General features: G+C 49.0%; 12 protein-coding genes across 12 annotated transcripts; 7 read left to right on the top strand and 5 right to left on the bottom strand.

Annotated features, from left to right (window-relative positions):
* Nucleotides 1-219: 219 nt before the first annotated feature.
* On the top strand, nt 220-1,254 carry PEX2_018830 (putative U-box domain protein; the record flags this gene model as incomplete). The annotated part of the gene is made up of 3 exons (XM_016739158.1): nt 220-302; nt 418-955; nt 1,021-1,254. The coding sequence occupies 3 exons, from the start codon at nt 220-222 to the stop codon at nt 1,252-1,254; spliced, it is 855 nt and encodes a 284-aa protein (XP_016603045.1).
* A 408-nt stretch (nt 1,255-1,662) lies between these two features.
* Nucleotides 1,663-2,208, top strand: PEX2_018820 (acyl-CoA-binding domain-containing protein; the record flags this gene model as incomplete). Its single annotated transcript, XM_016739157.1, has 2 exons — nt 1,663-1,986; nt 2,089-2,208. 2 exons carry the CDS (start codon nt 1,663-1,665, stop codon nt 2,206-2,208), a joined length of 444 nt encoding a protein of 147 aa, XP_016603044.1.
* A 301-nt stretch (nt 2,209-2,509) lies between these two features.
* Nucleotides 2,510-4,438, bottom strand: PEX2_018810 (tyrosyl-DNA phosphodiesterase 1; the record flags this gene model as incomplete). Its single annotated transcript, XM_016739156.1, has 4 exons — nt 2,510-3,289; nt 3,338-3,734; nt 3,801-3,913; nt 4,022-4,438. 4 exons carry the CDS (start codon nt 4,436-4,438, stop codon nt 2,510-2,512), a joined length of 1,707 nt encoding a protein of 568 aa, XP_016603043.1.
* Nucleotides 4,439-4,747: 309 nt separating this feature from the next.
* On the bottom strand, nt 4,748-5,951 carry PEX2_018800 (putative tartrate dehydrogenase; the record flags this gene model as incomplete). Its single annotated transcript, XM_016739155.1, has 3 exons — nt 4,748-5,089; nt 5,149-5,639; nt 5,693-5,951. The coding sequence occupies 3 exons, from the start codon at nt 5,949-5,951 to the stop codon at nt 4,748-4,750; spliced, it is 1,092 nt and encodes a 363-aa protein (XP_016603042.1).
* Nucleotides 5,952-6,437: 486 nt separating this feature from the next.
* Nucleotides 6,438-7,376, top strand: PEX2_018790 (uncharacterized protein; the record flags this gene model as incomplete). The annotated part of the gene is made up of 1 exon (XM_016739154.1): nt 6,438-7,376. The coding sequence occupies one exon, from the start codon at nt 6,438-6,440 to the stop codon at nt 7,374-7,376; it is 939 nt and encodes a 312-aa protein (XP_016603041.1).
* Nucleotides 7,377-7,449: 73 nt separating this feature from the next.
* Nucleotides 7,450-9,585, bottom strand: PEX2_018780 (CeGAL family transcription factor; the record flags this gene model as incomplete). The annotated part of the gene is made up of 1 exon (XM_016739153.1): nt 7,450-9,585. The coding sequence occupies one exon, from the start codon at nt 9,583-9,585 to the stop codon at nt 7,450-7,452; it is 2,136 nt and encodes a 711-aa protein (XP_016603040.1).
* A 250-nt stretch (nt 9,586-9,835) lies between these two features.
* PEX2_018770 (Carboxylesterase, type B) lies at nt 9,836-11,739 on the bottom strand (the record flags this gene model as incomplete). The annotated part of the gene is made up of 8 exons (XM_016739152.1): nt 9,836-9,960; nt 10,012-10,414; nt 10,472-10,982; nt 11,036-11,120; nt 11,171-11,358; nt 11,408-11,412; nt 11,467-11,678; nt 11,727-11,739. The coding sequence occupies 8 exons, from the start codon at nt 11,737-11,739 to the stop codon at nt 9,836-9,838; spliced, it is 1,542 nt and encodes a 513-aa protein (XP_016603039.1).
* Nucleotides 11,740-13,914: 2,175 nt separating this feature from the next.
* On the top strand, nt 13,915-15,071 carry PEX2_018760 (aldo/keto reductase; the record flags this gene model as incomplete). The annotated part of the gene is made up of 3 exons (XM_016739151.1): nt 13,915-13,946; nt 14,004-14,511; nt 14,571-15,071. 3 exons carry the CDS (start codon nt 13,915-13,917, stop codon nt 15,069-15,071), a joined length of 1,041 nt encoding a protein of 346 aa, XP_016603038.1.
* A 1,092-nt stretch (nt 15,072-16,163) lies between these two features.
* PEX2_018750 (uncharacterized protein) lies at nt 16,164-16,904 on the top strand (the record flags this gene model as incomplete). Its single annotated transcript, XM_016739150.1, has 2 exons — nt 16,164-16,203; nt 16,273-16,904. The coding sequence occupies 2 exons, from the start codon at nt 16,164-16,166 to the stop codon at nt 16,902-16,904; spliced, it is 672 nt and encodes a 223-aa protein (XP_016603037.1).
* Nucleotides 16,905-18,546: 1,642 nt separating this feature from the next.
* On the top strand, nt 18,547-19,314 carry PEX2_018740 (uncharacterized protein; the record flags this gene model as incomplete). Its single annotated transcript, XM_016739149.1, has 1 exon — nt 18,547-19,314. The coding sequence occupies one exon, from the start codon at nt 18,547-18,549 to the stop codon at nt 19,312-19,314; it is 768 nt and encodes a 255-aa protein (XP_016603036.1).
* A 906-nt stretch (nt 19,315-20,220) lies between these two features.
* Nucleotides 20,221-22,296, top strand: PEX2_018730 (rDNA-binding RNA polymerase I transcriptional factor; the record flags this gene model as incomplete). The annotated part of the gene is made up of 1 exon (XM_016739148.1): nt 20,221-22,296. One exon carries the CDS (start codon nt 20,221-20,223, stop codon nt 22,294-22,296), a length of 2,076 nt encoding a protein of 691 aa, XP_016603035.1.
* A 367-nt stretch (nt 22,297-22,663) lies between these two features.
* On the bottom strand, nt 22,664-23,611 carry PEX2_018720 (uncharacterized protein; the record flags this gene model as incomplete). Its single annotated transcript, XM_016739147.1, has 1 exon — nt 22,664-23,611. One exon carries the CDS (start codon nt 23,609-23,611, stop codon nt 22,664-22,666), a length of 948 nt encoding a protein of 315 aa, XP_016603034.1.
* Nucleotides 23,612-23,971: the final 360 nt, after the last annotated feature.

The raw sequence follows: 23,971 nt of genomic DNA, 5'->3' as shown, positions 1-23,971 counted from the left end.
GCAGTTGTTTCATGCGATTTGGATGAACTCACAAACATATCCACAAAGGGTACTCACATGGTGATTGCAGATCAAAACCCCTTAAATCCCCCATTACTTTTTATGAACTACTGCAATATCCACTCATATCACTTCTGACACTATATGGTGGACCGCCCCACATTGGGGAACAGATCAACGACACGGGGATAAACCCAAGGCCTCACTCACACATAGACCATGGCTCAAGAACTCAAAGCAAAGGGCAATGAGCTCTTCAAATCCGGAGACTATAGCAGTGCTGAAGAGTTCTATTCCCAAGCGTATGCTGTCATATCCGACCCCTCCGGCCTTTCCGCCCCCCTCACCCCAAACCCAAAATCACAAGCCCAACAGACCTCCAAATATCTCGAACTAACGTAACCCTCTATCACATAGAATCCAAAAGAATCCCAAAGATGCAACATTCTTCACAAACCGCGCGATAACACGAATCAAGCTCGCCAAATGGGCTGACGTCGAACATGACGCCCGCGCCGCAATCGAAATCTACGGCCTAAAGAACCCCGTCGCCCTAAAGAGCCACTACTACCTCGCCCAGGCCCTCCTAGGCCTACAGCGCCCACAGGAAGCACACGACGTCGCGTCCAACGCATACGAACAGAGTCTAGCAGTGAAGAATGCCCAGACGGAGAACCTGTCGCGGATAGTCCTACGCGCAAAGCAGCAGATCTGGGCTGCGCGGGAGACGTCTCGGATACGTGAGCTGAATGAGACACTGGGATCTGTGGAGGCGCTCATTGAGGCTGATGTGACGCGTGCGCTGGCGGAGTTGCAGGGTCGTTTGGAGCGCGGGGAGATTGGTGAGATTGGGTTTGGGGAGGATCAGAAGGCGTTGCGGGAGGATGCGGAGACTAAGGTTAGGAATTTGAGGGAGGCATTTCGAGTTGCTTCGAAAGGAGAGATTGAGGAAAGGGTTTGTTTTTCCAACTTGGTTTTTGACGAGGTTGGTTCTTTGTTGACATTTGGATTTGATTCTAGGTTGTTCCTGACTATCTCATTGATGGTATCACATTTGAAATCATGCATGATCCGGTTATGACACCGTCCGGGGTCAGTTTCGATCGCTTGGGCATCACTAAGTATGTTGAGAAGTCGGGCGTCGATCCTTTGACTCGGGCTCCTGTCAGTGTTCATGATCTGCGGACCAATTATGCTCTCAAGGCTGCTTGTGAGGAATTTCTCACCAACAATGGATGGGCGGTGGACTGGTGATCAATCGCTCTCTTTGAATTTGTATATTGTCACGAGAATTTACTTCTCTTTTCTTTTGCTGGTGCATAGCGAGTGGTTTCTACAGTGGTTGCATGTGAACGTGCATCCGTTGGCGTGGTTCTTGAAATAATAAGTTTTTTTTTAACAAAAATTTAGTGCTGAACCTATTAAGACAATCGGAGTTACTCTAGAGCCGTGCTGCCAATTATATAGCTTGTATGCCTATAGAGTACATTGTCATATGCAAGAAATACCGTGTACCTTAAAACCAACTGGCGAGTGTGTCAGCGACCCCACCTATACCCGTTGACCCCGCCCTCAACCATCTCCAACATCCCAACCATATAAATCCTCAGCTCTTGACTTTTACCTCTCATACTCATAAACAATCTATCTCCAAATTTCAAAATGTCCGACATTACCCCCTTCCTCACTGTTCTGGAGGCCGCCCAGAAGAAAGAAAAATTCACCCCCGAGGTCCAAGAAGCTGCTACCGGCATCGATATCGCAGCTCTGAAGGACATCTACGAGAAGGTCGCCGAGCAGGGCGAGTTCGAGAAGCTCGATGATGCCACCGAGGCTGAGACCCTCCGCAAGGCCTTTGAGTTTGCCGCTAAGGCTGTTATGATGCTGAAGACCTCCCCCGGTCTTTTGGAGAAGAAGGACCTATACATCTACTTCAAGGTTGGCAAGGGTGATGTTATGGAGAAGCCCGGCATGTTCGATATCCAGGTACGTTCGATTCCATATTAATTTCGAGCTCGAGCAAGCCCCGAGATATAGCACGTTCCTTTGAAGAAGACCGGTAGCTGACATTTCATTGCAACCTTACAGAAGAAGCAGCTCTACGGTGCCTGGGAGAAGGTCAAGGACTACAGCCCCGCCAAGGCTCACCAGCTTTACATCAGCCACGTCAACACCTTCATTACCAAGTACGGCACCCGCGACGAATAGATGATACAGTTTGGGGAACTGGTCTTGGGGAATGAACTCGCGATCTATCAAACGGGATATATTGTCGAGTGAGATTTTAGAAAGACGGTTATCGAAAACAAAAGAGATAATCGTATTGTCCGAAAACTCTCAGGACGAATGAACGAATACAAATGCATGCTACTTTCCATGATCCAATACTCGCGTACCTCACAATTCCGTATACTATATTCTGAGATAACCATGCGACTCTCACCGGCGAACGGCTGGGACAAAAAACCACCAGATCTAGCTAAGAAGACTAAATGCAAAGATAGCATACTCAAATAATCCAGCTCTGCCCCTGCCAGTCCGGCAGAGTATGCGAAGCAGTCGCACACCACGGCTCATCACCTGCACCATACGGTGTCAACGGAAGATCATAAGGCATCCGGAATCCGACGACCACAGAAGCCGTCTCGGTCCCCTCAGAAGCTTCAGGACGATCCCGCTTAAAGCAAGGAACCATGAGCGCATCTGGCCTAGGGGATTTCCCTTCCGCTCGGGATTCAGATTCAGATTCACATGCAGATGCAGCATCGCCACAACGCTCATCTCGGAAAAGGTCCGGCCAAACAACAACGCCAATCTCCCAGCTACAAATGCGCACCTCGCCACTCGCATTCGTCGCCGCGCCCCACGCCTGCGTGGACAGATTCGCCGACGAAACCATCGCCCAGTCAATAGTCTTCATGTCCGAGTCCGCGAAGCGGATGTAAGTCTTGATGTGTGGGGCTGCGCGGGCGCGGCCTGCTTCGCGCTTTGGGGGATTATCTTCGGATAAGTCGATGCATTGACCTGGGGTAATGGTATCGCCTGCCCATTGGCAGAGATAGGGGTGCATGTATTGAAGTTGCTTTTGTTGCGCTGCGCTTTGGGTTTTCATGTGGATTGAGCCGCCGGAGTTGTAGCCGTTCAGGGAGCTACGGATTTCGTCCGGGGTCGGAAAGATTATTGAGTAGGTTGTTGCTTGCTGGGTTGGGGTTGGGGTGAGGGCTTTGAAGAAGACTTCTTTGAGCCATTTATTTGTTTGGCCCAAGGTTGCTACTGAAGAGATCTTGGACTTGTTGGAGGTTTGTTACAGCGTGATGGGTTATTTGGGGATACGTACCTGGATTACTATGTGTGGTTTCTTGGTTTTGTTTTTCTGCTGGATGGGTATTTGGCTCATCAAGTCTTTCAGAGCAGGCCAGCCCCACAGTGTTTCCTCTTCTGCGCTGGAGTCACTGGCGTGCTTTTTGGACGGGACACTGGCAATGAGGGCAGCGCGGATAGAGTTGAAGTCATAGCTATCCAACTGCTGGACCAGCGGGCCGGTCTTTTTAGGTCCATACGCTTTCAGATAAGCGAGGAGATCCCTTTTGAATCTTGCGCCGGAGCCAACTTTGGCGTCTGTCTGAGATCCCGCTGGGCTTTCCTTCTGCAGGGGAAGCAGTGGGGAGAGCCAGGCGGCTTGGGTCATATTGGTCCAATCCATATAAATCATGTTTGCTGTGTGGATAATAATCCTGTTTAGTTATTTAGTCAGATCTGTATTGGAATATATCGATCAATTATGTCTAGAAGAAACTTACTGAGCAAGGTCATCATGCCGAAGAAGAATCATCATCTTGGAATGATGTGTCCCGAAAGGCTCCGGCATGTAGGCCACAATTGGCTCGACATTAGGATATCGTGCACAGGTTTCCTAGTAGCAGATTAGTCTCACGCCATTTTAAGCCCTCGATCAATGATGAGATAAGTTAAAATGATTCAGTCAGCTCGATCGAAAGAAGTCTTGTCAGTGCGAACCTACCTCAACTCGAATGCGATTTGAATCCTCACTCCGCCAGGATCCATGCACAACCTTAACCTGGACCAGGTCTCGGACATCCTCATCAAACTGTGACATGAGAAAATCCACATCAAAGAGGTAGTTAAACTGCCAGCATTCACGGATCATGGGATCTCCAAGAATATCGCGTAGTCGGACCGCGTCGACATTATTACCATCCGGTAAATCTCGAATATGAGTAAGCTGTACTGGCGAATTGACAAACTGGGTAGGGCGAGCAGTGCCTCCAGCACCAGAAGTCAATTTACCATCAGTCACTCCGGGACAGCCTCGTGGCAGTGGTGGGCTGATGGCCCTGCTCAAAGACGTCAGGGGTGTAGTCGCTGAGCCATCACTCGGATCTAATAAGATTTTGGCTCTTTTGGAGGGGCGCTCCATTTAAATATTTCTGTGAGAGTGGTGGTTGAGAGTCGATGGAGGTTGAAAGGCGGTCGAGGTGGGCGATCACGAAAGACCGAAGTATTGATCAAGCGATATATATCACCTGGGCAAAGGTCAAACACGGAAAAGCAAACTATTATGTTACATGTTATATATAGAAAAGATACTCTATAGAAATAGAGCCTTTCATGTTATTCTAAATTTTCCATTATTTCATCTGCTTTGGGTCATCATGTTTTAATTTTTGTCCAATTTATACATTTTCATTGCTCATGCTCATACAAAATCCTTTACTCAGGACAAAACCTAAGCAAGCTTCTTGATCTCTGCCACAACCGCATCGGTGACCTGCTTTGTTGTGGCGTCACCACCCAAGTCACGGGTAAGAACTCCCTGCTCGCAGACATTCTCGACACAAACCAGCAGCTTCTTGGCAGCCTCTTCCTCGCCGAGCCAAACAAGCATCTCCGCAGCCGTCCAGAATGTAGCCACGGGGTTGGAGATACCCATGCCAGTGATATCAAAAGCAGAGCCGTGAATGGGCTCGAACATACTAGGGTACTCCCGTGTAGGGTCGAGGTTAGAGGTAGGTGCGATACCAATAGATCCAGCCAGAGAGGCAGCAAGATCAGAGAGAATATCAGCGTGCTAGTTGATCGTTAGTCCGCAGACCTAGTTATGTATAATTTCCCATTGCGACAACTCACCAAATTGGTAGCAACGATGGTATCGAGACTCTCAGGCTTCAGAACCATGCGAGTAGTCATGGCATCAACAAGCATCTTGTCCACAGTGACATCAGGGAAATCAACGGCAACAAGCTTTGCCACCTCATCCCAGAGAACCATGCCGTTGCGCTGCGCATTACTCTTGGTAACCACAGTCAACAGCTTGCGCGGCCGCTTCTGAGCAGTCTCAAAAGCAAATCGCATAATCCTCTCCACGCCATGACGGGAGAAGATAGAAACTTCAGTCGCGACCTCCCACGGCTTTCCAGTGTGGGAGCGGCCACCCTGACCCGCGTACTCTCCCTCGCTGTTCTCACGGATGATGACCCAGTCAAGGTCGTTGGGGCCACAATTGCGCAGCGGGGACTCGGTGCCGCGGAACACCCGTGTTGGGCGCACGTTCGCATACTGCTGGAAAGGCTGGCAGATGGCAAGTCTCAGACCCCACAGGGAAATATGATCGGGGACATCTTCTCTCGTGTTTAGTAACATGTCTTTCAAGATATTGGTTTTGTCTACTTACCAGGAGCGCCGACGGCGCCGAAGAAAATCGCATCGTGCTTCTTGAGCTCCTCAAGTCCACCATCGGGGATGTATTTGCCGGTCTTCTTGTAGGTATCGGAGCTCCAATCATAGTTCTTGAAATCCAACTTGAAGGTCTTGAGGGTGTCGGTCAAGGCATTCAGAGCTGTAATACCAGCACTGATAACCTCTGGGCCAATTCCATCGGCTGGGATGGAGGCGATGCTGTAAGTCTTGTGACTAGCGATTGGAGCAGACATGATGATGTTGTTGTGAAGTTCTTGTTCGAGGTGATTTAGATGGGAGACGGCAGAAGACGAAGGCTTTAAAGGAATTCGGGTTCAAATTCTTAGATTTCAGTCTCCACATGTAGTCTGCCCATAAGCCTATCGCATAACCCCTCATCGCAAGCCTATCCGACTATAATCGTCGCGGGGTGCAGACGGAGATTGAAATGCCCGGGTTGTGCTGGACGGAGGGCCCCACTCGGACAAAGACATGTCCGCGTGGCGAATAACTCTGACTTGCATACAACTCGGTCGAGAAACGGTTCCTAGATCCTCCCCAAGAATTAGTATTGTAAACTAGGGTAGTAAATGCTGGGAACTGTTAATAAACATTGCGAGGTTCGAAATTGAAACCGAATACCTCCCAACGGATCTACTTGGCGTTTGCCCCTCCAGTTTTACGACCAATATCAATCCAATCTGCAATTGAGATTGCCAAACAAAAAGCACGAGACCACAATGTCGATTCCACAAGAAGCAGTACACAACGTCTTGAATCATGTTCTACCTCATATTCAACGCCACATTCAATGCCAGTCACCGACCTCAACAAACCCGCGACCATTTATCCTAGGTTTGACAGGCCTCCAAGGCAGCGGGAAATCGACATGGACCGATGCGCTTGTGAAAGAGCTAAGACAAACCCACGGCTTCAACACAACAAATTTGTCACTCGATGACCTGTACCTTGATCACGACGATCTGGTCCAACTTCGCACGGCCAATCCATCCAACAAACTGGTCCAAGCACGAGGCCAACCGGGAACACATGACATGGCTCTTGCGCGCTCTTTCTTCGAAAGCTTAAGCACTGGCTCGGAGATACTTATCCCGTCATTTGACAAGAGCAAGTTCAACGGCGAGGGCGGGAGGACACCAAAAGAGACATGGTACCGTGTTCCCGCTGGAACAGCGATTGATGTTGTTGTTTTTGAAGGCTGGTGTGTTGGATTCCAGCCTCTGGATGAAACGGCTCTACGACAACAGTGGGAGGAAGGGCTAAAGAAGCAGACTGCATCGGAATACCCAACAGAAACTCTGAAGGGTCATGCCGTTGAACACTTGCTGGATGCGAACATGCAGCTGCGCGGCTACTGCGATCTTTTCATGGGACCGCAGCACTTGGATTTCCTCGTTCATTTGGATACCAATGACCTGGTCAATGTTTATCGGTGGCGGATGCAGCAGGAGCATGCTCTCCGCGCGCGGACGAATGAGAGTATGACGGATGAGCAGGTTATCCAGTTTGTGAAAGGGTATATGCCGGCTTATGAGCTGTATCTTGACCAGTTGAGACGTGGCTTTTTCGATTTGAGCGCACCCAATTCCGATAACAAGGGCCAGTTGCGAGTTGTTTTGGATCAGGATAGGACAGTAGTTGATATTGATTTGTATTAGTGAGCTGAGATGGAAAATTTGTTCGTTCAGAGCTTGACTATCACACATAGATTTATAGATTATGTATCTGAAATCACAAAAAGTTATTGTGAATCATCCATGGGCCATCGGCCACACTCCATAAATCGTTCATGAGCATAGATGATGAAAATGGCAGAGAGTCCTGACCAGCAACACTCGGATTAAAAGCAGGATTTGCGTCAGCCATGTTGCCGAAAATGAGACCAGCTGAAGACTGCCCACCGAAATAATTCTCAGCAGGATCTAGCCCTTCGGCAAAGTTACCCATATTGTCAGACGGTGAAAAAACGGCAGAGTCGTAGTTTTCTGCGGGGCCAAGGCCTCGGACAGGAGAGCGAATTGGTGATTGAAACGGATGTATCCCGGTAGATACTGAACGGCCTTGGTATCCGTTCGGCGCTAAAGCTTGAGGTTGAATTGATGCGAGACCTGTATCGCCAAGCTCATTATTTCCATTCTGAACTGGCAGCATTCGTGATATCCGTTTATCCGTCGATGGTGTAGCTTGGGCATGCGGTTGAGCTGGTCTCCCTGCGCCCTTAAATATTGCAGCGGCCCTAGATTGCTGCCCACTAGATGTCTGTGTCTCGAAAGCAGACTCCATGCCTTTGATCGCCTCGATACAGGTCTCTGGCCAGCTGCTACCGCGCAGTGATAGGTTTTCCAAAATGGCAATCCCCATTCTCGCATATTTGAGAGCAGTCGGCGTGGGGAATTCCTCTTCCCACGCAGCATACATCAGAATGAGACAGGCCATCCAAGTTGACCAAGTAAAGCATGGCCAGGAGAGCGGAGATTTCGGCTCAGAAGACATGTGCTTTCTCAATGCCGCAAGTATAGATCGAGAGGATCCAATACAAGTCTGCAGAGCGTTCTTGTAATCTACACTGGGCTTCTCAGAGGCCAAAAGAGGTCGGTTGAGCGAGATGATAGCTTCGTGTCTCAGGATAATCAGGAGTAACCGGTGGTATGGCTGCAAGATCGGTTCTTGATCCACGCCAGATTCTGTGGGCTCATCAATGGGATTGACATCGTCATAAACTTCATTCCACCATTGCGCTAGTTCTCCAGTAACATGAGCTGCTTCAACCTGGCTGGCATGACTGTGGAGAATGGATTTATTACGAAGCTCAACAATTAAACCTCGAATTCGTGCAAATTTCGCAAGATGGCACAGTAAGCGCAATCTGGGATCGTCAGGGAATTTGACAGCTGAAGAATGCCTCTCGGCATCGGGGTAGCACACGTCGATGTCGTCATCTCGAATAGAGAGCGGAATGCCAAGGGCCTGAGAAAGATATCTTTCAAGTGAATAGATTGACCAGAATAACCGACAGCGGATATCAGCCTCTTCGCTGCTAAAGCAAGAAAAACGTCTTGGGCAACGATGCAACCCGAGGTGGAATGCAGTGCGCGTGATGACACCCCCTACCCGCGAGGCGGCATTCAGGCGCAAAAGAGAAGCGAGGGCGAGTTGAGCCGTAAATGCTGCTTGAAGCAGTGGCAAACTGGTTGGCTCTTCAAGGAGGCTTTGTACATCTTGCATCACATGCTGAATGGATCGAAAGACCAAGACTGAAGGAACGGGATTCAGCTTCGAACCAGACGACGTTCTCTGTCGATAATCACCGAGAGAAATCGACACGATGGAGCGGATAATCATCAATTCTAGTTGATTGACCGATTCCGTCCCCTTTTGACTGACTGTCTCTATGGTTTTCAAGGCTGTCGGGGCGTGGAGGCATGGGAATATTGGATGCCAATTCTCGAAGTAGCTGCGTGTCCATTTAATAAGATCGTTGAAAGCAATTGAGATATTTGGTGCATAATTTAGTTCCTCCTTCTCCCATAGCTCATCCGAGCTTTGAATGCTTCCTGAATTTTGCTGCAGCCGGTCGTCTTCCCCTGGCACCGAGGTTCTGTCACGGGCTCGTGTTTGGTCCAAGTCTGCTGAACGACGCGCGAAGGCATTGTAAACATGCCGAATGAAATGGATTCCACTTGAACTTCCAAGGAAGGTCGCAGATCCTTCATTTTGGGACTCTCTCATGAATCCAATTTCGCGAGGCGAGGGTCCTGAGGTACCCGCGCCGGAGGTGCGCTTGTGTCTCTTGGTTGGACGAGAAGAATATGGCCATTCAGACTCATTCTCCTCAAACCGCATGCTGGCAGGTGAAGCCGAAGCCATTATCGCTATGATTTATGTATCACATTTCTCGAATTGAGATATTGAAGGTTCAGTTTCCTGGGGAAGAAATTCAGCTCCGGGCACGGTTATTTATTACGTCAGCGGCAGGCGCCCGGGGCCCCGGGGCCCCGGGCCATCACCAGATCTATAAAATTGAAGAATTTGTATTCAAGATTATATTATTCATAAGCATCTTTTGATGAACACACATTATCTTTTACTCCTATGAGTTGCATGCTCTCGAGTTTCTCTAAAAGGCACCTTTTCCGGGAGTGCTATCCCCCTTCAGAGCAGCACATCCCTGCTCCACATCCTCAGGTCGGAGCAACATGCTATTGGAACAATCTTTGTGGGCAAGCCCAACAAGTGTTTTCTCTGTTGCATAGTTAGACACATGGGGCTTAAAACAATTGACCCGAAACTTACCACTAGGATTGTATCTCGGCCATCCGAACTTGGTCAAGCCCTCTTGAGGATCACTTGCAAATGCAACCCAGGCGGAAGCCATGTACCGGGCAAATTCATTCTCTCGGTCGCTGTTCGGGATTCCACTGACTTTCTCTCCGGTTCCAAACACCATAGGCACGTCGGCGCCGTGGTAGCTCCCGCTGTTAGGATACAAACGTAGGTTGTCCCAGTCGCCGAAGTAGTGGGACTGCCAGACTGCAACGCTGTTGTCAACTCGATATCTTGCGGACGCACCACTAGGGCAAGTGAAAGCCGCGTCGTTGAAACTTTGCCATGCGCTGTCACTAAGGGATATATTTGCGTTAAACGCACTGATACGATAGTAGCCAGGTTCGTAATGATTGCTGTTGATCAAATATGGCTGCAACATGTTAGCTTACCTCATGAAGATGGGCTCAACTATGTGATTTTTACTTACTACACGTGCGAATCTTCCTGCAGCAGATCTCTCAGCGTAGTCGCCAAACACGGTAACTCCATCTACCGTCGGATGGAATACTGCCTGTGGAATGGCTGGTGAAGGTGCTGGCGGAACCCGGCCACTCGCCTTGACGACGTCCGTGTACGGCTTCTGGCGAACACACTTGACAACTTCTTTAGGGTCATTGGTTTGGTCCCCACAATCAAGAAGCTTGGAAGCAGTATAAAAATAACTAGCAGACTCTTCAGCAGTGTTGGGCACAAAGCTGAGTGACGTTCCAGAGTGCGAGATGAGACCGGCAACAAGGGGATTATCTTCCCAGGCTTGTGAATAATAGTCAACGGCAGAGCCACCGGCAGACTGGCCAAAGATTGAGATGCGCTTTGGGTCTCCACCAAATCCGGCGATATTTCGATGGGCCCATTCTACTGCCATCCGTTGATCTAGCAGCCCGACGTTTTGGGGAAGGTTGGGTGCACCAGAGAAACCGAAGATATTCAATCGGTAGCTACATAGTATCAATTAGCGACGATGTGCAAACGCAGGGTGAAGAGTACTGACTTGATGGTCACTACTACCACCTCGTGCTCATCCGCCAAGGCTTGCCCATCATAGTATGGATTGTTGGCGCCACCTCCGGTAAATCCTTCAAGAAATGTCAATATTTGGAAAACAGAAGGGCCAAGATGAACATACGACCACCGTGAAACCATATTAGGACTGGCTTCAACTTGGAGACTGTGGGACGGGTCCACACATTCAAGAAAAGGCAGTCTTCGCTCTGAGAAGTACCCAAAGCCTGGGTAAACGAATTGACAATCTTGGGAGCCTGCGGAGTGAATCCAGGGTAATCTGGAACTGAGCCGGTATTTGCAGGGCAATCACTAATTCTGTTCAGATTCAATCATCACTGCAAGGGCATATTATACGCACGGGCTCTGTTGGTGATACGATTAGCCAAACATACCGCATCGCGAAGAGATATATCTTACATAGGCAGTTGCATTAATGGTGCCATTGAAGTTATAAGCCACTGGAGCCGCAAATCGAAGACCTCCAATTGGCGGTGAAGCATAGGGAATGCCCAAGTACTCAGAGACTGCAGGCCTGCGAGGTGCAGCGTGCCCCTCAACCAATCCACTGCTGGTCTCTACGGAGGCACCAATGCGCATTTCTGGGTGGTCTAAACATTGCTGTCCCCAGACTGCAGGGAGGCACATAGCCAGCAAGAGTGCAGATTCAATTGGCTTACAATCCGCCTTCATTTTTCAAATTATGAACGAGAGCGAAGGAAAAGGCCAAGGATACGGAAGCTGAAAGACATATGATGTTCGAATATATCACAATGTCAGGGATGCCGCCTTCGCTTAGTCCTAATCACGATGTGACCGCCGATCGTGATCTAAATTGGGCGAACGGGCGGCATTTTGTTCACTAGGTCACTAAGTCGTGAGTATTACTATAGTTATGCTACATACCTAGACGGTATAGTTTAGCGCCGCTATGCCCTCGCTCGTTATTATAGTTTTTACTCCCCGAGGTTTAGCAAAACTTTCGTATAGAGTAGGTAGTTAAGGTAACTCGTGTATCTTAGTAATCCGTATGTGAGGTGTTATTATTCTAGCCTTTCAAAATAATCATTATCTAATAGCGTGTTGTACAAAGTAGGGCTATTACAATATTTAGCGTAAAATACGGGGCACTGTAAGGCCCTTAGGCCGCACCTAAGGGGATACCCGGGAATGTGGTAGTATGATGAACTGATAGCTGCTTCTCTAACATCCGATTGTCGTTGCTGTGATGTGTATATTAGTCCCTAGACTATATTGCCTTATAAATCTACCGAATTTAATCCGAGCAAATGAACTATGCGAAATTAAGTTGATATTTCAGCTTCTGGAGGTAGGCGGAACAAAGGCTTCTCCCCACGCTTCATTCGCCAGTAATTTGTAGACTGGAACAAACCCCAGCTGCCTTGCACGGCCCAGCCCCATGTTCTCATAAACGTTTCCGTTACCTCCCAGCCTACGGGATCCCACGGATCTTTCCAGACGAGCATTCCAGTCTGGCCTGTTCCTGAGTTGCGATACCCGCACAGATCATGACAAAGCTGAACATCATCCAATGACTCTCCTGCTAATATCAGCCGGTCCCGCATTTCTGGGATAGGCAAAAGGTCAAGCCAGGGGTGATGCGGGATTGTGCGTTGGAGGGCAGTTGGCTGTAAGGCAGAAGGCAGCGAGGAGTCTTGATATTCAGGGGACCTTGGGCCAGCAAGGTTAAACGGAGATAACGCTTCATCGTGCATCTGGGCCGGAGATAAATGCAAAACATCAATATTGGTAATTAACGCCCTCAGAAAATTTAATTGGGTCAGGCTTAAAAGCAGCTCCGTGCGTGGCGATCTAGCGGCATATTCGGCATAGATAAGCATTTCTAGCCGGCGTATAGTGCAGATTGAGGGTCCAAAATCTGGACCCAGAATCTGTAGACCGTTGATGGATTTCAATTCATTGAGATTGGTAGGGGAATAGGCTGTCTGTGGCTCCGCTGGACGTTCCAAGCTGTACGATTGTGCTTGGAGGGTTCGTTGGCGCCGCCCTGTTGATGGAATGGGTTACAACTAAAAATCTAAGGTTTTATATCGAGATAAAGTCAGGGGACTTACGCCGTGCTCTCTGATTAAACCGATTTTGTAGCTTTCTTCGTTCTTTCCGGTCTGTAATGTCGGTCCAATCGTCTAAGGGCCAGACAGCAATGCGGTGTTCTATCGGATTTAAGAAAATTGGATGTGCCGTGATGTATGACTGGGGGGCCTCTGTGGAATCCATCACTGGGCAGATGCAGATAATAGTGGACTGGATACGGAGAAGGTTTGGGGACGATGACACCTGCAGGAAAGTGGCTTTGGGCGGAGTAAAGATCTGCCATGAACCGCAGGCGGTGGCGATCTGAGGTAGTTGGTTGGTCCCCGACAGCCAATGTAACTGTCCATGGACGAGTAGTTTACGTCGTGGTCTGGATATAAGTTTCATACTTGCTTGGTGTCATTGGTCAATTCCTTTTAAGTTCTGGCGGTCCACAGGTTGTTTCCACGCCCCAGTAAATTCCACCAATCAATGCAAGCAATCGACCGCCAGGTGGATATTTTGCTGACAGGTGCAGCATTAGCGCAGGAAAAGTGGCAGATTTTGACTATGTAAACCTTTCCACTCTTAACAACGAAAAGGTTCAGTGCAGAAATACGGAGGAAACTATTATATCAAAAATAACTGTGATGATGACGCATCGCTGACATGAACCGGACTTCAGCTTCTTATTTCCGGTGTTCTCTGCTTCTAGATGATCCAGTCTGTGATATAAATATACCGTAATGTTCCCCGAAGACTCTCGTATCACTCAGGCTACTTCTCATCTCATTCAGTTTAAACTAACTTACAATGGCATCTAACAACAAAGTCGGTTATGTGAGGTATGTCCCGTATATCCTCGGATCATTCATACTGTGCACCAGCTCACACTTTTGAAGACTTGGCAATTCTGGCCTGAAAATCTCTCAAATCGTCCTCGGTTGTATGACTTATGGTGATACCACCTGGCAGCCCTGGTTGACGGAAGAGGCGGAAGCCCTTCCTCTCATCAAGCATGCATATGATCGCGGTATCAACACTTGGGACGTTGCAGACACATACTCGAATGGTGTTTCCGAAGAGATTCTCGGCAAGGCGCTGAAAAAGTACAACATCCCGCGATCTCGGGTGGTGATCATGTCCAAATGTTTCCACCATGTCGATGAAACACGTGGACCGTTGGATGCAGCCAGTCATGGAGTCAATGATGGTGACAGAGTCAACCTGGTTGGCCTCTCCAGAAAGCACATCTTTGATGCTGTAGACCGCAGCGTCGAACGTTTGGGTACGTATATCGATGTTCTTCAGATTCACCGCCTGGACCGGGAAACACCAATGGAGGAAATCATGAAAGCGCTGAATGATGTGATTGAGAGCGGCAAGGTGCGGTACATCGGTGCAAGCTCGGTATGTTTTTCATTTCAATCTCTGGGATATTGTCGGAACTGACAAAACGGTTACCCCAGATGGCTGCATGGGAATTCCAGATGCTTCAGAACGTCGCGGAGAAAAATGGCTGGCACAAGTTTATCTCAATGCAAGGCTTCTACAATCTTCTTTACCGGGAGGAGGAACGGGAAATGTTTCCTTACTGCCACGCCACCGGTGTTGGACTGTTGCCTTGGTCGCCCCTTGCAGCTGGTGTTTTGGCTCATGCCTGGACTGATCGCTCCGATAAGCGTGAAGAACAAGATGTTTTCCTGAAGCTACTCTTCCGTAGCGGGGAGGATCAGGCTGCCAAGCTGATTGTAAGCCGTGTGCAAGAAGTGGCAGCTAAAAAGGGAGTCAGCATGGCGCAAGTGGCGACTGCTTGGGTCTTATCCAAGCGTGGGGCAGCACCGATCTTGGGGTTGGATTCATTGGAAAGGATCGACCAGGCTGTGGATGCTGTGAAATTATCGTTGACGGAAGCAGAGGTCCAGTATCTAGAGGAGCCATACGTCCCAAAACAGGCTATGACCTTCTAGAGACCACGGCTCTATCAGTGCAAGGTACCCCCGGGTTCGAAGACAAATTCCCCCGCCGCCCCCCAATTTACTTGCGAGTATGTTCACTTTCCCTACTGTTGCAGAGGCCGCAAGGTCACAGGATAAAGCTTGCAGGGTAAATGGTAGTAGTATTTGACAGTAGTCACATCAATGTTACTATACTAATATATTTACCATTCTCATTTTAAGCTCGAAGGGTTGCAGGGAAAAAGACATTCAGTAGGGTAAGTATAGATAGTGACAATAAGGATACACTAGTATAGTTTATACCATACTAGCACGTTCTATTTAGCTGGTTCTAAAAAACCACATAAATTTACCCAGCAATCGCTAGGTGGCTTTCTTACCACCAATATGCATATTTAGTAGTTATCAATATATGTAGAAGCATGTTAGCTGTTATAGTAAAGTAGTGTATACTCATTCGAGCATTTCGTGAGCTAATATAAAAACAGGATCTCAAAATGAGGTGTTTTGGAAGAGGAGTGTTTCTAGTCGTCGACCTTGCATGTTCAAGTCTGTTTCGGTATATCTGTTCGATAGAGGGAAACTAAAAAGCAGCGATGAATGATACAGGGAATTTATCCCATCCCTTCTTGTAAATGTGGGGTGTATCACGTGCTTGTCCATTCTGGCCGGAGGTTTCTTACTCCGAAACTTTCACCAACCAGCATCATCCATACACATGACCCTAATAGCTTGATGTATTAGATATCCTCGGGGGATTCCACGGCATTCTACATTGTATAACCCTGTAATATTCAAATGGCGCAATTGCGATCGAAGCGGAAGGCACCTGGTGCCACCATGCCAGGTTTGGCCAGAACACCTCAAAGAACAAGCATAGATCGACTGACTCGAGATGTCATCAGAAGAGAATCTGAATCCAATTTCCTGTGAGCTATGCAGACAACGCAAATGCAAGGTACGTTATTATTTTGTAAGTGCAAGACAAGCGCTGACCAAATAGTGTGATCGCAGACTGTAAGATCAACAACGTTCTCGCCGTTTAATTCGATAGCCGGTCTAGTTTCTAATCATTTGCATCTCGTCAAGTCCGTTCTGTTCTCAATGCGCAGGGGAAACATCGAAATGCATCTACCCCGAGAGTGGTAAAAGGCAAGTACCCAGGCCTACATATATGCAGGTACCCGCCGGAAACTAACTCATTGGCCCAGAGGCTTACCTTTGGGATACTTGAACCAATTGGAAGAGAGACTGGCGGAGACCGAGTCAGCCCTCTACGGGGCTTTGATGACCGTTCGTTCAATGGGACAACCAACAGCAGTCCAGACCCTAGCAAAGACGGATACTAGCCCCAAAAACAAGGCAGCTCGCATGGAAGAGTGGTCTCAGCTGCCCCTTCGAGAATGGCCTGATATGGAGCGTTGGCTGGCGGTCATGTCGGACCGGTTTACCATTGAGCAGCCAAGTGACGTGGTTTCAAACACATCGGGACGTGGCTACGCGGTGAATCCTATGACTCCTACTCATAATCAATCGCAGAGCTTGGGAGATCAACCTCATTCTGTATTAGTCTCACATGCATGGCAACATAGGGACAACGGGGTCAGTTCGGGAAGTGCATACGATGCTCATCAGCCCCACCCCGGAGTGATGGCTTCACCGGCTTATTTTAGACACCAAGCCGCGGTGGAACCCGACCCCGTGCCGTCTCCAGGTAGTTCTCGAGACGGAATAACTGGCATCGGGGATGCTGTCGGTGTTTCGGATGCAAGAGCTGGGGTGGAGACGGGGCGGTCGAGCAAAGCTGAGGAGCTGTCACACAATAACCCGAGCCTTTACTTTTAAGTGGACGTGTTCCAAACACGTGCAATAATACGAAAGTCTCATACCTTTCCTCATAGAGCCTGGGTTCCTTATCTGTAACGGGCTAAGTCATTGCGGAGCATGAATGCCTGAGGCTATTATTTTGTAGTCACCAAATCACGTGTTTTCTGGAACCTTTTCCAAAAGAAAACCAAAACACCAGAATGGCTTTGTCGAGTGAAAACAAAACCGAGTTCAAATCCAGCGTCGAGGAGCAAATTAACATAATACGATGTATAATCCATCCATACCTCGCATACAACATTATGTACGGAGTATATTGCTGGACCCTAGCGGGTTTCACCCCACTCCACACAATCTTCACGGTGGAGTCTGAGATGAAGGCTTTTAAGACTTTAAAAACCAATACTCCACCGAAAATCCACCAGTCCACAGATAACGAGCAGCACACACCATCTCGGTGATCTGAAGGTTCTCTAACCGCCCAGGACTTGATCAGCTGCAGGCGCTCGCAGCAAGATTCCTCGACCTGCGTTCCCCCCCCCAGTTGAAACCTCTGATTGGACCCTCTACTTGGCTGAATTCGAGCCAACGGGTCACGGAGCACAGACTACTTTGAGCGTAGAACAGATACAAGTGATTGGTGAAACGCCCGTGCCTTCAGACTAAGAGCCCGGACCTGCATCCGTTTCAATTAAATTATTCTCGGGACATTATCGCATCACGCTGTACGGGTCACTTTCTACGAGGGATGGTATTCATCTGACCTTGCAGACTTTAAGGGTCTCGAATGTGGAATGACAGCACATATAGGACACGTCGAACAAGTACACGTTTGCCCGATGACCCCTCCATACCCAGGCACATATCCGACACCCTAGAAGATGACCCTGGAGGATGGCTGGAATCAACTCGGGGATGCCTGTACCCCTTCAAGATTCTAGAAACGAATAAATAGGCGTAGTTCATATACCAGAAAGAGGCAAATAACCAAAATTTGGATGAACCACTCGATCATTTGAGAACACTGGGCCCTGGATAACCAGACCCTAAATTGAATTCTTGTTAGGCTCCATCCACATCCTTCGGGTGTCTTGTTACTGGTCAACCTCAACCGCTGGTGTAGCGCCCAAAAAATCCCCCGTAAGGAGAGGACCGCCCCCTTCTCTCTTTCTTCTTCCAACCTCCTTGGGATTGTGTGTCTTTGTTCCTTCATTCTCTCCTTATTTTTCTATTCTTTAAGTCCTAGATACAAAGTGATCTGAGATCCTGGACTCCTTTTATTGTTCTATTTTATTCTTGACCTGTGCACCATTCCTTGAAGAGACTGTTATTCCCCTCTACATTTTGCTGCGCGAAATCAAAAGAGGGCTCGACATTCATTTTGTGCATCACTGCAATAGAATTTGAAATTCTATATACAACATCCAACGATCTGATACTGGACATTCCAGTTGATCTTACATTCTTTCCGCGATCGTCTTACCACGCGAGACTCAAGACTCAAATACGGACCCGATCGCAAAGCGCGACCAGATTCTCAAAGAAGGAAAAAAAAAAAGAAATCTTACACATTGCATGTGTAAAATCATAAATCAATTCCCGACCGCGTCAAAACGCACCGTTGCTATATTTTGAACTTGACCAAATCTCCGACTCCACCATGTCGACCCTCACAAGAGCATTCACCCGGCGCAATAAGCGCCCAGAAGTGTCCGCACCCATGCCATATCGTGGCGAAGGGCATGTGCGACTCAACTCAACAAGTATAAAGCGCAGCAACATATCTGGACCGGTCCAGCTTTTGTCCACAACCAACATGCTAGCCTACAACGCACCCGATATCAACCCAATCAGCGGCTCTTCATCCGCTTCATCACAAGGATCGCGCGACGACTCTGACGCCGCCTTCTCCCCGCAAAGCTATGCGTCTTCGATGTCCTCACCCGACGTCTCTCCTTACGATAGCTCTCCCATTGACGCAAACCCATTGACGTCGTATTTCCCGAAGCGCACGGCCACGGTGACAAGTCACCCGCGCTCTTCCACGTCTTCGTCAACTACAGATGCTCCGCTGGTGCCTAAGCGGGCTCTATCCCACACCAAGCGTTCGCACCAGGAGCTAGCCCACAAGCGCTCGGTCTCTAGAATGTCCCCACCTCCGCTGAATGCAGCGCGCAGCACACCGACCATTCGTGCATCACAGGAATTCTTCCAGGCCGAGCCGCATCCATTCGGCAAAGAGCTCGAGCAGGTGAACGAGGTTGTCGAGGAATTCGGGGGCCTCAACATGCTCGATGACGAAGAGCGGATTCTCTATGCCAAGGGGCTCAAGAAGTTCACTGTCGAAGATTATCTTGTGGAAGTTGAAGAATTGTACGGCAGCATTTTTGAGGACACACGTGGGCCAATGACCACATCTTGGTTCTGATATACTTGCTGCCCCCACCCCGGTTGATCCGGGGCGATCAACGACACGAGATTGCGGACTTGCAAGGACTGGATATTCCTCGCTTGACCCGCCATGACGACCAACTATTATTCACCAACTATTATTCTCTCCTTTACGACTATTACCCCTTGTTTTACACGATACCATGGGAGGACCTTTTTCCCGCGCTCAATCTTGATTTTTGAATTTATACCTGCCATTTTACTCTTTTCTTCCCGTAATAGACAGTCTCTTTTTTGTCGCTATTCATCCATGTATCATTTGGGGTCAACTGCTTGATGACATCCTTTCATAGGGCTTACAATGTCTTTATGAGGATTCTGGGGTCTTTTAGGGGACTTTTTGGAGTCCCATCGATATTTCATTCCGGAGTCTCAAATATATTCCAATAGACACGTTCAAAAGAACCTTCAGAGTTGAACACAGGAAGTTGTAGAGGATGATGTATAAAATGCGACAATGAGCACACGATGACATAAGTCAATATTACCCGATTAGGCATAGCGTAGGGCTCACCGACACGGTCACGGGTGCTCCGCTGGGCTCCACAAGTGACCGAAGGAAAAGAAGGAAAAATTTCGCTTTGCTTTGCTTCAGATCCAGCAACTCGACCATTCTGTCTGCATCCGATTTTATCTATCTCAAACAACTGGACTTCCACGGATGCAGACAGACTGTTGCCCTTTTCTCCTATTCCAATCTGTAGCATAAGCCCCAAGATCGCGACGTGAAAAAGTGTCGTGTGCTTGGACCAGTCTTCAATAAGCTCCGACATTGAATCCAAAGTCAACGGGATTTGATTTCTGCCAGAGTGCAGAGAAGCAAATGTCGACACTGGTTTCTGTCTAGAATCTGTTCTACATCCCTTCTTCCTCACATTCGGCCATGGTCTCCCTTGCCACGACCTCACGCAAACCGGCGCTACCGGCCACACCTACGATATCTCGATCCAAAATGCTTCCGACTTCCTCTCCAGTTCCGATTCTCAAAACCTCGAAAGCTCCTCCCGTGGTCGCTGGCTCGAAACGCAAAATGAGCGAAATGGACATACCCCTCTCCCCCTCCTCATCCCAGGCAGATGACGCGACGGAAGCCCTTCCTCCCACCAAGAAGCGACCCCGCGTGCAGTTTGATCAAGATGTGACGATACATGGTGATATCTCGTCGGAGAAGAGCTTGGCAGTCATTCGGGAGGAGGTCCGCGGGGCTATTCACCGACATGTCACGATGTCAGAAAGCGAGGGCTACGACCGAATCAAGGGAATGTTTTCTGCCGACCCAACAAAGGAAGGCGATGACAGCTTGCTTGCATATGAATCACCAACACACGCATCTTTGAGAAACCACCTTCTTGGTCTGATCTCGCATGTTGCCTCCTTGGACCGCTCCTGCAGTGGGTTGGTCCATGCCATCATCAACAGCGAGTGGCTTGGACGGGACGATTCCTACATGAAACTGTACACCCGGTTCCTTGGCAACCTCGCCGCCGCTCAGGGTACCTTCCTGGGCCCTGTCTTGAAAATGTTGGCCACAAATCTTGGGTCCATCCCTCGAGGACGCGGTCGGCTGCCGGGTTACGCCGTTGTGTCACCATCCGAAATGCATACCCGAGTCCATATGGCAATGCGCCATGTGCTGCGGCTCATCCCAGCCGGTAGTGGATCACTCTCCCCGATTTTGTCTAGCCAGTTTCCCTTCGACTCGGATTCAGCTAGCGCGAACATCGCCTACACCCGCAATCTCATCCAAATCATCAGCTACGCCCCAGAGCTTCAGTCCGACATCCTGGCTCTTATTACTGAGAAGCTTGTTAAGGTCGACGTTGAAATCCAGGTTGATATGGAGGACTTTGAAGAGGAGGTAGGCGATGAAATCCTGGATGAGGTCGATGACGAGGAGGAGGATGATGATGATGCCTCGGTCGTCAGCGATGAATCGGAAGATGACGACTCCAAGGGAGCCAAAAAGATCAAGGACAACATTCTCAAAGTGGATGGGATGATTGATCTCCTCTTTGAATACTTTTCGCCCCCCTTCACCTCTGGTACTCTGGATGATCAGGAGAACGCGTTAGATCTGCTCCTCAGCCACTTCCAATCGATCATCCTTCCTACATACCGATCCCGTCATTCACAGTTCCTCTTGTTCCACTTCTCCCAGGCGTCCCCTGTGCTAGTCGATCGCTTCGCGTCCACATTTGTGCAGCTTATCTTCAACAAGCTGCAGCCCGGCATCATGCGCCAGTCAGCAGCCGCGTACCTGGCCAGCTTTGTTGCACGCGGTGCCCATATCTCCGGAGAAGTGGTTCGCGACGTCTTCGATCTCCTCCTCACACACCTCAATAGTCTACGCATGGACTATGAGGACAGCTGCCGCGGTCCCGATCTTCGTCGCTACGGACCTTTCTACTCCACTGCACAGGCCCTTCTGTACATCTTCTGTTTCCGGTGGCGCGATCTGACAACCGCTGCCGTTGATGGTGATACTCCAGACCAGGTGGATGAGCTTGAGCCGGGCCAGATCGCATTCCCTCCCAACATGAAAGAATTCCTTCACAAATGCATCTATTCGCGACTAAACCCGCTCAAGGTATGCTCCCCGGCCATTGTCGCCGAGTTCGCCCGCATCGCACACCACTTCCAATTCCTATATGTCTACCCTCTCCTCGAGACCAACAAGCGCATTCGTGTCACTGCCTTCAGGAACATTTCCAATCTCTCAGACCCTCGCTTCAGTCACGTCGGCCGCGAGATCCGTGCCGGCGATAATATCGGCTATCAACTGGATGCATACTTCCCCTTCGATCCCTACCAACTTCCCCGCAGCCGTCGCTGGCTGGAAGGCGACTATGTCGAGTGGCGCGGTATTCCAGGTCTCGACGATGCAAACGAGTCAGACAGCGGAGCTGACGAGTCCGATGATGAATCCGGCGACGATGCCACCGAGACTGATGAGGAGTGAATTGGACACGGTCTATCTTTCTCGAACAAGGACTTGATCTTTGGTTCGATTTTTTTGTTACTTCAGCGTGGCGTTTGGGATTTCCACCAATATTTGCGATCTTTTGATCTTGTTTTTTTTTTTTTCACAAAAAGTTCCCGATACCTTACGACTGATGATATCGTTCTTCTTGAGCGTGCACGGAACTATGTGGAATGGTCAATTTCTGCCTCGTGTACTACTATAGTGCTGATGAATCTAGCTTCAAAAAATGGGAAAATAATTACATGAAATGTCGTGGCCTCTTCTAACGGTCTAACAATCCCGACTGCCTTATAAATCACATGGCTCTATGCAAGATCAAATGTACATGAATTCATATTCCCGGTCACATCTCACCACCATTGTGATTCTTCCAACTGCCGGCGTAGTGATGCTGGACCAATGAAGGACCAGTCACATTCTCAACGCTGTAAGTATTCGACGACGCAGCGAACGAATACCCGGGCAAGATCAAAACATCCTCAACCAAAACGGGTTCTAAGAGGTTCGAGATACTGGCCATATCGATCGTCTCGTTGCGAGCCGCTTCCAAGCTCTTCAAAATCCCACGAGTCAACCGCCTCGGCCCCGTAAAGTCGATCACATCACCCGTCATCTCTAAAGTCAACTCGGAAACGGGAACCCCGTACTCCTCCGTCTTCTGACGAATCCCATCCATAATATCATCAATGACCATCAGAAGATGCGGCGAACCCGGCGCCGCCATAATGGTCCAGCTCTCAAACTGCCGGATAAAACTATCGCCCCAGCCCACATCAAACTCCCACCCAACAACAAGCCCGGCTTTAGCGCGCAGTGTCTCGGGGATCCATTCTCTAATGGGTACATCACCACACGAGACATCAAGATCTGCCCAGATCCCGCCCTCCGCAAAGAGAAGCAGATAGCGCAGGAAATCCGCTTTCAGGATCGGCACCGCGAGAGTAAGGTAGGCGTGGACGATATCGGGACGATGGTGGTAGGTCCGTTGAACATATTGATCGCCCGTGAGGTCTGTCATGATCTTCGCGCTATGAGCTGGGTTTTTGTGGAGACAATCGTCCAGCCATTCGTGTGACTGGTCGCTCAATCCTTTCGGTCCAACTTTGTACCAGATCTTCTCTGGGATCCGCGGCGATGCTAGTTGGAAGCCCTTTCTGGATGTATCATATTCGTGGGGTCCTTCTGGAGTTGCTAGTCTCATGGGGTGGTAATAGAGGACGAAGAAGAGACATGTTAAGATGAATATGCTTCCGGTTGAGAATTTGGTGAATGTTGGCCCCTGAGCGAGCATCGTGACGGTGTAGATGAAGACGACAGGATTTATGAATGGGGATGATAGTCTACAACATACAAGGCAGGGAATGCCGTAGACTTGATAGATTGAAGCTGAGAGACGACTGAGATGTCCATCACGATATATTACTTCAACCCCNCCCCCCCCCCCCCCTGATTTTTTTTTCGAACCCTATTTTAAGTGAGACCTCATTTTATAAAGACCCCTAAAGCCCAATTAAGCGACTAAAACAATTCGAAAATTGAAATTAGTCGCTTCTATTGGTTGGATAAGCTTGGCACGTTAATCTCCACTAACTGAATCCATTCTCTTATTTCCGACTAGCGTTTTGAGGCTGATTTGTGGAGGCCCAAGTTA

Source organism: Penicillium expansum (genome assembly GCF_000769745.1).
Source record: "Penicillium expansum strain MD-8 chromosome Unknown contig48, whole genome shotgun sequence".
Taxonomy (NCBI): Eukaryota; Fungi; Ascomycota; class Eurotiomycetes; order Eurotiales; family Aspergillaceae; genus Penicillium; species Penicillium expansum.
Note: the sequence above shows the minus strand (reverse complement) of the source record. Positions and strands in the feature narration are given on the sequence as shown.